Consider the following 17,431-nt stretch of genomic DNA (forward strand, 5'->3'; position numbering starts at 1 on the left):
CGCACCATCTCTGCAAAGAGTGTTGCACAAGCACTGTTTCAGGTCATCTCCCGAGTTGGAATCCCCAAAGAGATTCTGACTGACCAGGGCACCTCGTTTATGTCACGAACACTTCGGGAACTTTACGAATTATTGGGCATCAAGTCTATTCGGACAAGTGTGTACCACCCACAGACCGATGGTCTGGTGGAGCGTCTGAATAAGACCTTGAAGAACATGATTCGTAAGTTCATTCACGAGGAGAGCAGCAATTGGGATAAATGGCTGGACCCTCTGTTGTTTGCAGTGCGGGAGGTGCCCCAGGCCTCCACGGGATTTTCTCCCTTTGAACTGCTGTTTGGCAGGAAGCCATGTGGGGTTTTGGACCTGGTTAAAGAAAACTGGGAGGAAGGTCCAAGCCCAAGTAAGAATGAAATACAGTACGTCCTGGACCTTAGAGCAAAACTCCAATCACTGGGACAGCTTTCACGTGAGAATTTGCTCAAGGCCCAGGAACGACAACAACGCCTGTACAACAGAGGGGCAAAGCTCAGACAATTTTCACCGGGAGACAAAGTACTTGTATTACTCCCATCTTCTAGCTCGAAATTACTCGCCAAGTGGCAAGGGCCCTTCGTGGTCACACGACGAGTAGGGGAGGTGGATTATGAGGTGGCACGCTCTGACAGGGGAGAAGCAACACAGATTTACCACCTCAACCTCCTAAAAGCATGGAGAGAGGCGGAGTCGGCTTCTTTGGTGACTGTAGTTGAAGAGAGAGACGAGTTAGGGCCTGAGGTTCCAAAGCCGGGCAATTTCACCTCACTCCCCGTTGAAAACCACCTCTCGCAGTCCCAAAAAGCCGACATTGCCATGTTGCAGGAGCGGTTTGCTGACGTGTTTTCCCCCCTGCCAGGGCATACAGACCTCATACAGCACCACATCGAGACCCCCCGAGGCGTAAGGGTTTTTTCACGACCTTACAGACTGCCTGAACATAAAAGAAAATTAGTTCAGAAGGAATTGAAAGCAATGCTAGAGATGGGAGTGATAGAGGAGTCAAACAGTGCCTGGTGTAGCCCCATTGTTCTTGTTATCAAGAAGGATGGGTCTATACGGTTCTGTGTAGACTACCGCAGGGTGAATGACGTGTCACGGTTTGATGCCTATCCCATGCCCAGGGTCGATGAGCTCCTGGATCGGCTGGGCACTGCGCGTTTTTTCACCACACTGGATTTGACCAAGGGCTACTGGCAGATTCCCCTGTCACCGGAGTCCAAGGAAAAAACGGCCTTCTCCACTCCGTACGGTTTGTACCAATTCGTGACACTTCCGTTCGGGTTGTTCGGAGCCCCAGCCACGTTCCAACGTCTCATGGACAAGGTTCTGCGGCCGCACGCAGCATATGCAGCCGCCTACCTGGATGCTGTTATCATCCATAGTAACAGCTGGGCGGCGCATGTGCGGCAGGTGGCCGCGGTGCTGGAGTCCCTGAGACAGGCGGGGCTGACGGCCAACCCGAAGAAGTGCGCGGTTGGACGGAGGGAGGTACGGTATCTGGGTCACCACTTGGGCGGCGGGCAGGTGCGCCCACAGGTGGACAAGACAGCAGCAATCGCAGCCTGTCCACAACCCAAGTCCAAAAAAGAGGTACGGCGGTTCCTGGGGCTGGCGGGCTACTATCAGCGGTTCATCCCTAAATTCTCGGACCTGGCCAGCCCCTTGACCGACCTGACTCGGAAGAGTGCTTCAGATCCGGTCCAGTGGACGGAGCAGTGCCAGCGGGCGTTTGAGGGGATAAAGCAGGCCCTCTGTGGGGAGCCACTCCTCTACACACCTAACTTCTCTCTCCCTTTTTTCCTGCAGACTGATGCGTCGAACAGAGGGCTGGGGGCCGTTTCGTCCCAGCAGGTGCAGGGCGTCGACCGCCCTGTAGTTTACATCAGCCGCAAGTTGTCTGAGAGGGAGGCTCGCTACAGCACGGTAGAGAAAGAGTGCCTGGCAATCAGGTGGGCGGTCGGGGCCCTGTGCTACTACCTCCTGGGACGCCCATTCACCCTCTGTTCGGACCACGCCCCTCTCCAATGGCTCCATCGCATGAAGGATACCAACGCCCGAATCACACGGTGGTATCTAGCTCTACAGCCTTTTAAGTTCACAGTGATTCATAGGCCGGGGGCGCAGATGGCCGTGGCTGACTTCCTCTCCCGCTCCTTGGAGCCGGTGGGGGGAGTTGGTTAGGCCGGATGGCTCCCCGGCCTAAGTCGGGCGGTGGGGATATGTGGCGACGGGCGTGGGAGAGCTCAGCTGCAGGAGAGAGAGGTGTGGAGGGGTGCGTGGAGGCAGCGTCAAGGTAATTGACACAGGTGGTGGTAATCGGCTGACCTGATTATCCCCGCAGTAGCAGCCGGAGCGGAGGATAAAAAGTCGGGCGGACAGAGAAGAGGGGAGATGAGAGGAGCAGCGGAGGGACAGCGGAAGCTGCATGAACTGAGAGACAGCGGAGACTGCGTAAACTGAGAGACAGCGGAGGGAGCGGGAACTGAGAGGCAGCAGAGGCTGCGTACCGGACTGTGGCGAACATTAAGTGGTGGAGTAATAAACAATATTCCCTCGACAACCAAGGCGTGTGTGTGTATTGAGTGGACCCACGGACAGCGAACCTGTCACAAGCTGCTTCTGCCAAACCCTGGCTTATCAGGCTTCACCCCACAAGGACAAACTTTACAGATGTTCTTTTCTCTAACATTAAACATGCTCACATTACAAGATTTAAAAAATAATGATGCAATCACACACCATTGAATATAAGAATATTGTGCCACAGCGAACAAACAGGAAGCAGTACAACATCTCATATGACCTCTTAGGGATGCAGATGTAAACAAAACAGACTGTGATGCAACATTTTGCTGTAATGCTCAAAATACTTTATAGAGAGAAAAAACATATGCAGAAGGCTTAAGGAGTATCAATGAGAAATCACGAAGGAGATGAGGTCATAATCTGTTTCCTTCTCTCCTGCTCTCTGTGCTCAAATATATTGTATTATAACCTAGCAGAATTCCCAATAAAGCTGTTTTTTTTTTTTTTGAGTCGGTTGTCAGACAATTGAACAGTGGATGAAACGTGACCCATTAAAATTAACCAGCAGTCACTTCATAGTCATGTCCAAGATGCTATCCTACACTGTTTAAATGCTGATTTTTATAACCACAACCTCATTTGACATCTGCCTTGTTTTGCCAAGAATGGAAAAGACAATCGAAGCAAACTCAGAGAAGGACAAAAAACTCAAGGTTGCATTCTCCGCAATTTGGTATGTTGTAGAAAAATGGAAGAGTTGTGACTGAGAACAGAAGGCACGCAGGCAGGCCTAGAAAGACCAACAGCAGATTGGACTGCATAATTATGTGTGATTTTAAAAAACAATAAACAAGACAAAGAGCATCATGATCATTATCATTATCTTCATTCACAGATCATTTCAAGGGATCAACACGTACAAAAAAAGTACAGCGGGAGAATGATATGGTAGAAACCCTTCATAAGCTCAGATGATATAACCAAGGATTAAATTAGCTAAAGAACATGCACATAAGGTGCACAGTTTCTGAAAACATGTGTTATGGAAATATTAATCAACATGGATCTGTTAATAGAAAGTTGTTGTGGAGAACTCCAGCCACATGGCACTAAGAGTACAATAAAGCATGGTGGTGAGAACATCAAGTCTGGAGCTGTTTTTTTATCCAGTCTTGCCAGTGAATATGGATTTACTCATGGCGCCATCAATTCTGAAGTATACAGACGAATACTTAAAAAAGACGTTTTGCCGAATAAAGATCCAAAATATACCAGCAGCCTGCTGAAAAAATATTTTCACCAATAAACAAAAGTGCCCTCCCAGAGGCCTACAGATCCCAGTTGGGGTCCATGTTAAGTGTGGATTGAATGATATACTTCACATGCACAATTTTGTGAGTGTTCCAACAAGTGAGAAAACTCTCTCTTGTTTGCTAATTATTGTGTTAAACTCTTGCAGCCACTTCTAATATGCAAGTGTATATCATCTGTGCAGCAGGAAACAGTAATTACCAGAGCTGGAAAGTTTGGTATTATTCGAAGAAGCTGGTTGACTACAGTGCAAGTACTACGGAAAAGATGCACAAGCAACAGGAATGACCGCAGGCTTGTGTGAATTGTTAAGTGGAGTCGATTGAAGAACTTGTGAGAGCTTCACAAGGAGGGACTGAGACCGCATCAAGAATGCATCAAGAGCTACCAAGCTCAGATTTCTTCAGTAAAGGAGCTACAACTGTAATATGAAAACACTCCTGAACCAGAGTAAAGTCAGAAGATCTTACCTGGGCTAAGTAGAAAAGAACTGGACCATTGCTCAGTGGTCCAAAGTCCTCTGTTCAGACTAAAGTCAGTTTTGCATTTCATTTGGAAATCACCGTCCAACAGTTTGGAGAAAGAGTGAAGAGGCAGAGAACCTGAGGTGTTTGAAGTCCAGTGGGAAGTTTCCACAGTCTGTGATGATTTAAGGTGCCATGTCATCTGCTGTTGTTGGTCCACTGTGTTTTACCAAGTTGAAAGTCAAAGCAGCATCTGCCAGGAGATTTAAGAGCACTTCATGCTTCCATCTGCTGACAAACTTTAAGGAGATGCTGGTTCCTTTTCCAGCAGGATTTATTACCTGCCCACAGAGCCAAAACTTCTACCAAATGGTTTGCTGACGATGACACTACTGTGCTTGATTGGTCAGTCTACATATTTTACCTGAACCCCATAGAACCCAAAATGGGTTATTGTCAAAAGAAAGATGATAAACATCCAGTCCAAAAAATATAGACAAGATGAAGGTCGCTATCAAAGCAACCTGGGCTTCAGCAATACCTCAGCAGTACCACAGACTCATTGCCTCCATGACACGCTGCATTAATGCAGTAATTTGTGGTATAGAAGCCCCGACAAAGTATCGAGTGTATAAATGAACATACTTTTCAGAAGTTGGAAATTTTTGTATTGCAGATCGTTTTGTTTTGTAAATCAGAATGAATATTCTAATAATTTGAGATGTACAATTTCTGATTTTCATGAACTATATGCTATAATCATCAAAATTAAAACAAATAAATATCTTGAAATACTTCACTTTACATCCAGTGAACATGGAATATATACAAGTTTACATTTCATGAATGAAATTACGCAAAAATAAATACATTTTTCACATATTGTATTGTTTTTAGATGCGCTGGTTAGCATGTCATCGGCTTGCAAGAGTCTGGCTAAATAAAGTTAACTATGTTAGCTTTTGAATACACACAAGAAAACAGTCCTACCTGTGCACTTAGGAATCTCATTATTTACGGAGTTTTGCATTTTGTGGATTCAAAAGCTATTTTTCTAAAAGTAAGTCCTAGCTAGTATGAGAACATGCCAATCTGCTAGCTAGCTAGAGAAACATTCCTCTCAACAGGGCATTCCTAAAAATGTGCTTGAGTAAGTCAAGTAGACCAAATAAATAATTACTTAAGTAAATTTGTCTTATTCTTGACTATTGTTAAACAATTACATCAAATACAAATGTATTTTCGGTTATTTTCATGCTACCAAGAGTCCTTTTTGTCGACTGACTTGACTGTAAACTGGTACTGGTCCTTGTTTGCAGGCCATGCGCCTACATTTCCCAGAGTTCCTCTCTATTGTTTATTTAGGTTGAACCTGAATCTCAGCTGCTCGCACTGAGCGGTCTGCACCGGTTTCCCGGCGTATCTTGTAGTAATGCAGTCCTTTCTGTTTGTAATATTCTGCTTCAAAATGAATTATACGTTGAGCTGAATCCACGCGGTCCACGCATCCGACAACGGGAACATGAAATGGAGATCACTCGGACCAGACCGTCCTTGTATGGAGAAATCGGTAAGTAGCTTACAGATGGTGGCTAACATTAGTAAAGACTGCAGTTAAATAAAGAGTCAGCGAGTGATAGGACGCTGTTCATAGACATTGCGGTCAGTTTTCGTTAGCTTTCATTTCGTGCAGACTGTATATCAGAGTGCCTTCGACGTGTGGAAAGATTAACATTAGCAGGTAACTTCTTTATTAGCATGGCAGCAGTGTGTAAGCTCGTTAGTGAGCCAGCAGCTACAAGATTTATGTTAAGAAACATCGACTGTATGATTGCACAGGTCAGCGGAGCCAATAACACACCCATTACTATGTAATGCATGTTCTATAGTAATGGGTTTCATTATACTGTACATGAATGTGCAGCATTATTCTCCTTTCTGTGCCACTGAAATTAAATTATGATCACCACTGTCTCAGGTAATGTCATTAAGTTTGTAGAACATGTAAAGTGTCCCAAATTGAGTGTTTAAAACCTCCTCCTGCTTTCTGCACATTTGCTTTCACTATTTAGTTCATTATGATATCAGCTGCTTCTGCATCATGGTAAAAATGAGAAACTTCACCAGACTTTTCATTGTAAATAAATAATCCACTCATGGGGAACAGAAGGGTTCTGATTTGTTTGGTGTCACACATTTGCAGCTCATGGCCTTGGATTCTGGACAGATCGGTCAGCGGTGCATGAGGCGGCTGCACAGGGCAGGGCCCTGCAGCTGCAGCAGCTGATAGAGGGAGGTGCAGCAGTTAACATCGTGGCTGTGGACTCCATCACCCCGCTGCATGAAGCGTGCATACAGGGACAGACCCAGTGTGTCAGACTGCTGCTGGACGCTGGTGCACAGGTCAGATGGTTTCATTATATTGCCAGAATTCCACAACAAAAAAATATTTCACAAGAGAGTCACATTGGTGGATTTCTTAACTTTCTGGTGCCTGTTTTGAAGTTATGTTTTTTTCCTGCAGGTAGATGCTCGTAACATTGATGGCAGCACTCCGTTGTGTGACGCCTGTGCAGCTGGTAGTCTGGAGTGTGTCAAGTTGCTGTTGGAATATGGAGCGACGGTCAATCCTCCACTGTTTACCTTCTCACCTCTTCATGAGGCATGCATGGGAGGTGTGTCTGGCTAAATACATCATGGCACAGGAATTTATTTTGTTCCATATTTTTTGATTGACTAGAGTTATTGCATCACTCCACACAGCACTTGCACTGTGTTAGTGCCAAAGCAAAGCTTGTGAGGGCTAGTTTCCTTACTAAGAAAAACTGTACAAAGTAATCATTAAGACAGGCTTTAAGTAGGCTTAATTCGTAATTCATGCTGTAGCAAGTTGGGAAACATTTAAAAAGGCCTTGAATAACAAATCTTGAGAATGTCCCAGAGCAGCTCCCAACCAATAGAAAAAGTCACCTTGAAGTTCATACACACGTGGACAAAATTGTTGGTACCCCTCAGTTAAAGAAGGAAAAACCCACAATTCTCACTGAAATCACTTGAAACTCACAAAAGTAACAATAAATAAAAAATTATTGAAAATTAAATAATCAAAATCAGCCATCACTTTTGAATTGTTGATTAACATAATTATTAAAAAAAACAAACTAATTAAATAGGGCTGGACAAAAATGATGGTACCCATAACTTAATATTTTGTTGCACAACCTTTTGAGGCAATCACTGCAATTAAACAATTTCTGTATTTGTCAATGAGCGTTCTGCAGCTGTCAACAGGTATTTTGGCCCACTCCTCATGAGCAAACAGCTCCAGTTGTCTCAGGTTTGATGGGTGTCTTCTCCAAATGGCATGTTTCAGCTCCTTCCACATATGTTCAATGGGATTCAGATCTGGGCTCATAGAAGGCCACTTTAGAATAGTCCAACGCTTTTCTCTCAGCCATTCTTGGGTGTTTTTGGCTGTGTGTTTTGGATCGTTGTCCTGTTGGAAGACCCATGACCTGCGACTGAGACCAAGCTTTCTGACACTAGGCAGCACATTTCTCTCCAGAATGCCTTGATAGTCTTCAGATTTCATCGTACCTTGCACACTTTCAAGACACCCTGTGCCAGATGCAGCAAAGCAGCCCCAAAACATTACTGAGCCTCCTCCATGTTTCACCGTAGGGACAGTGTTCTTTTCTTCGTATGCTTGGTTTTTGAGTCTATGAACATAGAGTTGATGTGCCTTACCAAAAAGCTCCAGTTTGGTCTCATCTGTCCAAAGGACATTCTCCCAGAAGCTTTGTGGCTTGTCAACATGCATTTTTGCAAATTCCAGTCTCGCTTTTTTATGAGTTTTTTTCAGCAGTGGTGTCCTCCTTGGTCGTCTCCCATGAAGTCCACTTTGGCTCAAACAACGACGAATGGTGCGATCTGACACTGATGTACCTTGGCCTTGGAGTTCACCTTTAATTTCTTTGGAGGTTGCTCTGGGCTCTTTGGATACAATTCCAACGATCCGTCTCTTCAATTTGTCATCAATTTTCCTCTTGCGGCCACGTCCAGGGAGGTTGGCTACTGTCCCGTGGGTCTTGAACTTCTGAATAATATGAGCCACTGTTGTCACAGGAACTTCAAGCTGTTTAGAGATGGTCTTATAGCCTTTACCTTTAAGATGTTTGTCTATAATTTTTTTTCGGATGTCCTGTGACAATTCTCCCCTTCGCTTTCTGTTGTCCATGTTCAGTGTGGTACACACCTTTTCACCAAACAGCAGGGTGACTACTTGTCTCCCTTTAAATAGGCAGACTGACTGATTATGAGTTTGGAAACACCTGTGATGTCAATTAAATGACACACCTGAGTTAATCATGTCACTCTGGTCAAATAGTTTTCAATCTTTTATAGAGGTACCATCATTTTTGTCCAGGCCTGTTTCATTAGTTTGTTTTTTTAAATAATTATGTTAATCAACAATTCAAAAGTAATGGCTGTTTTTGATTATTTAATTTTCAATAAATTTTTATTTATTGTTACTTTTGTGAGTTTCAAGTGATTTCAGTGAGAATTGTGGGTTTTTCCTTCTTTAACTGAGGGGTACCAACAATTTTGTCCACGTGTGTAGCTTTTGGCTATTGAGCTCTTGGTTAATGCTTAACAAGATGTAAAGTGTAACAACAAGTTGTGCTTTCAGTGCTTGCAAAGACAGTGGAATAAACCTATTTTGAAACTGGAATAACTAGTAAGAAGAACACTTTAAAATGAAAGTCAAAAATGCTTTCCACATTCTCTGTGCTAAGTGAATGGCCAGACTATTCACAGCAACATCTGAGACTACTCCTTTCAATACTGAAAAGACAAGAGCCCGACTGATACTGTTTTTTTTTTTTTTTACCAATTTCATCAAGTAAAACATTCTGATATATCAGCTGATGTTCTTTATATAATATGTGGAAGTTATATTGAAAAATGATGATGACAGGGTCACCATCCACTGCTCAGCTGTGATTTGTACTCTGCTACATGTGCTGCAGACAGTGCTAAAAGTCTCAATGTATGCCAGTACCAATATATCTATGACAGGGCAATTTTGGCTGATAATATCTCTCCAAAAGACGATCGCTGCTGCCTTGCATTTCTCGAAGTTACTTGTGTGGACTTGTCAAAAATCACTCTGCATGCTTTTATAAAGTGAAATAATTACCGTGTCTTTTATTACAGGCAATTCAGACTGTGTTCAGCTCATGATTGATCAAGGAGCTTTCATGGAGGCTCATGACTGCCACTATGGGACACCACTTCATGTAGCCTGTGCCAGGCAACATTACGACTGCGCCAAAGTACTCCTCAATGCAGGTGAGTCCAGGCCCGCTTTCTCTGCACATCAGGACTGGAGAACATCAGGACTATACATTATCCAATATATTATTAAGTCGATACATGGATCCTGTTTTCTTGCAAGGTAGGGATTTCAGTATCACTCCTCTTTCGAACTGGTTTCTGGATTGAACATGTATGGACAAATTACTCTAATATTGCAACCTACCATTATGTAGTGTAGAGTAGTTTAAAGTGTTTGAACAGAGTTATAGTTGAGCTGGTGTGCTCGAGCTGTAGTGAGTGGGGAGGGGTTGGGCAAAGAGTAGAGGAAACTTCACAGATCTGCTAATTATAAAAGAAGTAACGTTGTAAAGTTACATCTCAGCCATTTTAAGGTAATATGGGATTATTTTCATGGCAAAAATGTCTAAATATATAACTCTGATACACCGAGATGAGGTTAGTCAGTGACCAGAGACGGACTTTAATATGCTATTTTGGTTCTTGGGTGTGTTTTTATACCTATTAGTCAAAGATTAGCTTTAGTACAGATACAGATAATCTCATTTGTCAGTAGGAAAATGGTTTCATGTTAATTCCCTTTGCGTGTAAATCAGTCTGTCAATCTGAAAACCAAGAGTTTATCTCAGTTTAAGTATTGCCACATTTGTGACTCACTCATCCTTCAAGAGAGAGAGATTCAAATGATTATGCAGACATAAATGCTGGTTGCTTGATATCATCCATTTTCGTGCAAAACTGTCTCTGTGTGTGCTTTCACTGATATTTTATTCCTGTACAAAGTGATTTTGGCCTTTATCTTGAGTCTAGCACAAAAGCTCTGGTTAACAGAAGTACTTCTCCCTTTTCTTTCCTAAAAAGGGGCAAATGTAAATGCTGCCAAGCTCCATGAGACGGCTCTCCATCATGCAGCCAAGACTAAGAACATTGACTTGATTGAGCTACTTGTGGAGTTTGGGGGGAATGTGTTTGCCAGGGACAACCTGAATAAAAAACCCATCAACTACACCAGTGTGGGATCTCCCTCTTACATCTCCCTTGAGTTCTATGAGAGTAAGTGTGTTCACATGAAGTGTGCATGAAGCTGCTGTCCCTTTATAAACGCACCACTAAAGCTAACTTGAGTTGGTTTTTCTTCCTCAGACACCCCCCTCAGTCTGCAGCAGATCAGCAGAGTGACTGTGAGGAGGACTCTCGGCAAAAGAGCACGTGAAGTTGTTTCGAAACTGGGCTTGCCCAATCGCATCATAAGCTTTCTTTCTTACATTCCGCCTCCACCTATTGAAATTTAATCACCTCTGTCAAATTTAAGTGCAGCTCTCAGAAGTTCAAATACTGTCCAGTTATACACTACCATTCAAAAGTTTGGGGTTACTTAGAAATGTCCTCATTTTTGAAAGAAAAGCAGTTTTTTTTCAATGAACATAACATTAAATTATTCAGAAATACAATCTAGACATTGTTAATGTGGTAAATGACTATTCTAGCTGGAAACCGCTGATTTTTAATGGAATATTTACATAGGGGTGCAGAGGAACATTTCCAGCAACATCACTCCTGTGTTCTAATGCTACATTGTGTTAGCTAATGGTGATGAAAGGCTAATTGATGATTAGAAAACCCATGTGCAATTATGTTAACACATGAATAAAAGTGTGAGTTTTCATGGAAAATATGAAATTACCTGGATGACCCCAAACCTTTGCACGGTAGTGTATCTGCTGCTTCTGTGGTTCCTCTTCTCTAGAAAGTCATATGACAGGATGTTGACGTTGGCGGAGGAACTGCACAGATGTTTTAACACTGCCAGACGAGACAGATGTACAGAGATTTCCTAAGAATTTGGAGACTGATACTGAAGCAAGCTAAAAAAAAAGTCTTCATTTGCTTATGAGCTTATAGCTGCGCCAAGACATTTTCTTTAAAATCATTTTGGAGCAGAAATACAGTCTTGATATATGTAGCATCAACTCATCTAGCTCTGGTGGCTAACCTGTTTGCACACAACTTTCTGCTTACATATGTAGAAGATATAAACTTGTCAAAAAATCTTAAGCTCAATACTCAGCTTTCACCTCTGGTTTGGCCCTTTAACTCCTGAGTTAAACATCTTCACCGGCCAGTTTTTTATTTCATGTTTGCAGTTTGGTGCTTGGCAGGTTGTGCACAGTTTTGGCAAGAAAAATGAAGGCCCTGAGATCAAATGACTTGCTGCTGAAGGCCGTACACACCAGCGGTAAACCCACACAGGTGATTTCATTGTTTTGGGCCGATTCAGATCTTCTTTCAGGGCTGTGGGCGCATACAGACTATCCATCAAGCTCAGACTCTCCTGTTAGCTCCTGTTTGCACTTGTTCCACGGGCCAAGTTTCACCTTTGAGATCGTTTTTATTGCCCAGTGAGTCTGGTGAGCAGAGGTCTAATTAGTCACAATAGCTGAACACACCTGTGTTTGAATGCAGGGCCTTCATTTAATACATTTAATCCTCGGAAGCTTTGGAAACACCGTTAGTCATTTCACAATACTGAGAGCCATTTGAATCAGTGTTAGTATAATACTGTATGTACATGTGTTGCTTCATGGAGCCTGAAGTCTAGAAGCATGAACGTTGCTTGTTCATCACGACCAACTATGTGTGAATGTAAGTTACCTCATAGACCCTGTGTTACTATATTGAACATGGAACATGTGGTTTGATTACTAGAATTATATCACTGTATGTATTTGTATGTATATATATATATATATATATATATATATATATTATGTAATTATTTATTTTTAATGTAAATTTGTACATAATACAGATGGTTCTACCTCTATTTGTGTAAATAAATAGATCACTATCAAAATATTTTATAAACAATTTAGTATATTGAGTCCAGTTTTGATTGAACTTTAGGCATCACACTTCAGACGTGACTGCCTATTTTTCAGTTTTGTTTTCCAATAATGCTCTTAGGGAAATTGTTACTTTAAAGAACTGTACTTGTCAAAACCGCTTATTCTGCGAGGTAATTCATTGCAAACTTTATCAGTCTGCCTTCAAAAGTGTATTCTAATATTGTAGCATTGACTAATGAAAATGAAGTGGTCCCGCCCCATATCGGTTCCCTTTTCGCGGTCTCACTGTATCGCGGATTATTCGCTATATTGCGAGATTTTGCAGTATATAGGTATTTTTACATATTTGTTATTGCGGCGAGTTGCATTGAAGAATGGTGCTGGGTAAAAGATATCTGCCTTTAATGCACTCTGCAACTGGCGGATGCTTTTGTGTTGACACACAAGGAAAGCGACACTACAGTCAATGTGGCAGGAAGTCATCAAACACGCTACACTTCACACTCACGGTCCTGACAACACAACACTCGGTCAAACGATCTAGGCTGACTAAACCTGGTGGGGGTGTGGAACGTAACCCCTGCAATAGAGGAGGGACCACTGTATTTCAAACTTGCTGTTCATTCTCATATTGGATATGGAAAGTGCCCTGGGATATAGGTTGGCTTATTAGTCTTCACAAACCATTTGCACTTAAAATAGCAAGAAAAACGTTAAGTATACTTACAGGGCTTAAAATGGTAATACAAGGTGATAATGTGCTCCTGAGTAAATAAACTGAGTTCTCCAGAATCTCCAAATGGATATGGGGAATAATTACTAATTAAAAAACCAATGATGTTCAATAGGCCATAAGCATATCCAAGTAAAAATGAATACAGTCACTAATGTGTATCTCCCAGTAAATGACATGAACTGAAATGCAGGTCATAGTCACTGGCGATCAGGAGTGCAGATCGGGTAGATTTTGTCTCAGCTGGGAAACTCCAGTACAGTACTGGTATCATTGCATACAGTGTTAAGAAAGACTGAACTGTAATCTGGCTGCCCGAGCCCAGTTTCTAACATCTCGTTGGCAATTCGCTGGAAAAAATATAATTTTTTTTCTCTACAAAACTGATTTTAAACGAACCCCGCTCAATAAAACACTGCAGTCTATCAAAATTTACATAGTGAATAGAAAATGAAAGACGGAACAGTTGAAATAAAATTTGACTAAAGAAAATCCAGAGTGGAGACGTCACTGCTGTCCTTGTAAAAGGTCGTATAGATTTAATGGCAGTCATTTAGAGCAGAAAAAACGTTGAAGAATAGATAAAAGCAATCTGCAGCCATGACCTGAGATGAAATTGAGGCCCACCTACGTTCAGATAATAAATCTATTAATTCCACCTGACTCACACAGAAACATGACTGAACATGATCTGCTGCCTAGAGCCTCACAGGCACCTAGACTCAAATGTTTGATGCTGAAATGAACAGAGCAAACATCATGTATGTAACGTGCATAAGTATGGACTGAGCCACATGCAGACTTTGAAACTAGCATGTAAAATCAATCAGTTTTATTGGAAAAGTATGTTTGACCCCGGTTTATCAGTGTATTTACATGTTGTCCATGAATCATGTCCAAGTACACAAGAAGATAAAGAGAGACAACCTTTAAACCTTAATTCTTGCCGCTTAAATGCTACAGAACTGAAGACTTTACCGAACACGGAACGCTACCAAAACAAACAAAAGAAATCTGAAAAATAATTCTATGCATGTCCATGACCCCTGACTTCCATCCTGTGTCGTTATCAGCCAAACGGCAAACAGAACGTGTTGAAATAACCTCAACTGTGACTTTAAAACTCAATCCGAAAAAGCTGAGCTGCGGCAGCGACACGTGGAGTGAGACAACTTCGCAGGTGTAATTTGAGAAGGCGTTTTAAGCATTTTCAGCCTTTATACAGTCCACATGCTGCGCTGCTCTCTCTGTCCAGCCTGCTACACCGGTTCCTTCCTAGTCAACAATACTTTCACGCCTTTAACTTAACTAAGAATGTGGTGGTTTCGCAATTTTTGGTGTGTAAATGATCAATTACAGGCAGCAACGAATCCAAACGCCTTTTTAACTGGCTGTAGAAACAAAACATACAGTACATTTACAAAACTGTGTTGTATGAAACGTTCGAAAGAAGCCACAAAGAGGTATAAATTTTGCCTGAGATAGTAACAGATGTCTTGAAACAACATTTGCTGGCTTATCGCTTCCATCTGGATTCTGACATTACAGTGAACCACACCAGTGTTTGCAGAGGGATTTTATTATCTTGTTGCTTTTTAAGTATATGAGATTTAAAAGACAATGCCACTTAGAATATACTAGAGAAGTGAGCACACCCCTGCACAACACCATGTAAATGTCAAATGATTACAAATTGCATCACCTTAAAGTAGTTTAACTCTCTTTCTCTTAAAAAATACTCCAAAGAGGTTCTATTGGATTAAGTCAGGTGACGTATTTGTCCAGGTCACAGGTTTCACTTCCCCCTTTTTTTTAGGAAATGCTAGTGTGATTTGGGATCATTACTATGCCTGAATAGACCTCTTCCTGCACAGTTCCTCAGACTGGGGTCATCTTGTCAGTCAATATTTTAGTATATCCACTGGCATTAGTGGTGCCGTCTGGCATCATCACACCCTCACCTCTGTGCTTCAGTGTCAGGACTATGCATTCACTGTGGTAGACTTGGCAAGATTCACAACAAACTTGCTGGTGAACTCTCGCTGTTCGTCAGCCTTCTTCATGTAATTTAGCAAAGTTTTACCTTGTATCTTTGTGTTGAAGAACAGACAAGAACTCGTTTCTTGGATGCCCTTTGTAGAGGTTAGCATCGTGACCTGTGTTGTCTGAGCTGTCACAGACACTTTGATTTCCACTGATAACCTCGGCGCCAAGTCTGAAGCACTTGCTGGTCTGCTTTTCATAGCAAGACTGTCCAATTAGAGCACTGTTGCATCATTTTAGGAGGCTCTAATTAGTTGTACTAAGGGTCACTGTATACCTGTTGATAACGGTGCCAGCAGATTTTAAGTTGAATCTTCCATCAATCTTCCTCTATCTTTTTGCCTTCGTTTTTTGAAGTCTCACTATTAGATTTTTCCTTCCTTTTTGCAACTCTTCTCCACGCAGAGCCATGATACATACCTGGAGTTAGACACAATCCATACGTCCAATAATAACCAAGTTCTGGTGTTCACATTATATAACCAACTTCATACAATAATTGGAAATCACAGATGCACCCAGTTTTGATTTTGTGATCACAGGCTTTCACAGGGTTGTGTGTCTTGACCTGTATGTTTTTTTTTAAATAAAAATATGTGAAAAATGTTTGGTTTTGATTGTTCGTAAATGGAATCACTCTACCTGTCAACATAGACATAATATGATTATTGATAGGTGCAACAATTTTGAATCATTAGACATTTAAGTGATAATACACAGGACTGTTCTGACTTCTGTTGTTTGCTGTATCTATAGGGGGTATTTTTTTCAGCTAGAGTGGATATTCTTTTAAATATTTACTCTGTTAAGCTGCTGAGGGACTCCCTGGTGAAAAAGAACCAAGCCTTTTTCTATGAAGGAGTTATAAATTGAAAACATTTTCACTTCCCTGAGCTTGTCATCTGATCCTACCTGAACCACAGCAGCTGTGTACCAGCAGGTGTTTGGTTTTGTTGGATTGTGCTATGAGGAGCTCTAGGTTTTTTCCTCAAGGTGCCACTGAGCATCTGTTGAGCAGAAAGAGTGAGGGGTCATGTTGAAAAGATGGTGGAGAATAACAGCAGAGGCTGCGTATTTGCTTTACACAAACTACTGACCTGGTAACTTTACCAAGAAAGACGCCCAACACCAGCAGCTGTAAACTATCTCATTAAGTTTTGAGGAAGATGGTTTCAGTGAGGCGGTGGTTGAGCTGCCAGTGTTTGAGTCACATCATGAGCTATAAATACTTAAAGTTAAACAGCTGATACTTTGCATGAGACCCTTGAGGTTATTAATGGAAGTGAATGACGTGCTGTCAGGAACATCGAGTATCAGGAAGATACAGAGGATTAGGGGAACACAGAAGCCATCTAAAGGTTGTGTACCTACCTCCATACTGAAAGGATTTGAATTGCTCTCTGTTACGTAAAAAGTTGGTTGAACAGCAAAGTTCCAGTCTGGTGGAAGAAATGAGTCAAACCATCCGGATAGAGAATCTCATTTCCTCCAAAAGGCGCTTCTTTTTAGCCTTTGCTGCTTTCATTACCTGATGAAACTCTGCAACCATTTTCTTTTCCGTATTGCCTTCAAACACACCAATGCTATCGTATCGTATCTTTGGGTGTGACTGATGCACCAAAAGTGGATTATTGTTGGTTTTACTGTAGAAACAAACCCAGTCATAACAACAGATATTTAACTATAGTTTACCTACATGTAAATCTAACTTTGCAGGTGTGCAAAACTGCCATTTGACAATGCAAATCAGTTTTTAACCACTACTGCTTGTAGAACTTGAACTCTACATGCTTGATTGGAGGGCAGATCAAGTCCGACTGAGCACTGGATGAGAATTACAGCAAGAGGAGTCAAACATGATCTGAACTGAACACAACTCACAGTAAAAGTGATTTTTCTAACTGGCTTTGATGTTTCAAGGCATTATATAAAATAGAAAATGCATTAAAGAGATCTTTTTAGAGCTTGGCACCTTTACAGTAGTAACATGCAGAGCTGAAGTAGAGAGAAAACGGTTTCTGTTTGCTTGGCAAGTATTGCGACACAGCTCTGTCAACAGCAAAAGGAAATGACTGGAGGGTCAAAGTACAATCAGATAGTGTGTTGCAATAAAAGACTCTCAGTCAAGACTC

General features: G+C 41.9%; 1 protein-coding gene across 1 annotated transcript; it reads left to right on the forward strand.

Moving 5' to 3' along the window:
• The first annotated feature begins 5,689 nt into the window (after nt 1–5,689).
• asb13b (ankyrin repeat and SOCS box containing 13b) lies at nt 5,690–15,905 on the forward strand. The gene is made up of 6 exons (XM_022216994.2): nt 5,690–5,910; nt 6,544–6,743; nt 6,865–7,015; nt 9,558–9,692; nt 10,539–10,730; nt 10,821–15,905. The coding sequence occupies exons 1-6, from the start codon at nt 5,868–5,870 to the stop codon at nt 10,967–10,969; spliced, it is 870 nt and encodes a 289-aa protein (XP_022072686.1). The 5' UTR covers nt 5,690–5,867; the 3' UTR covers nt 10,970–15,905.
• The last annotated feature ends 1,526 nt before the right edge of the window (nt 15,906–17,431 follow it).

Source organism: Acanthochromis polyacanthus, chromosome 8 (genome assembly GCF_021347895.1).
Source record: "Acanthochromis polyacanthus isolate Apoly-LR-REF ecotype Palm Island chromosome 8, KAUST_Apoly_ChrSc, whole genome shotgun sequence".
Taxonomy (NCBI): domain Eukaryota; kingdom Metazoa; phylum Chordata; class Actinopteri; family Pomacentridae; genus Acanthochromis; species Acanthochromis polyacanthus.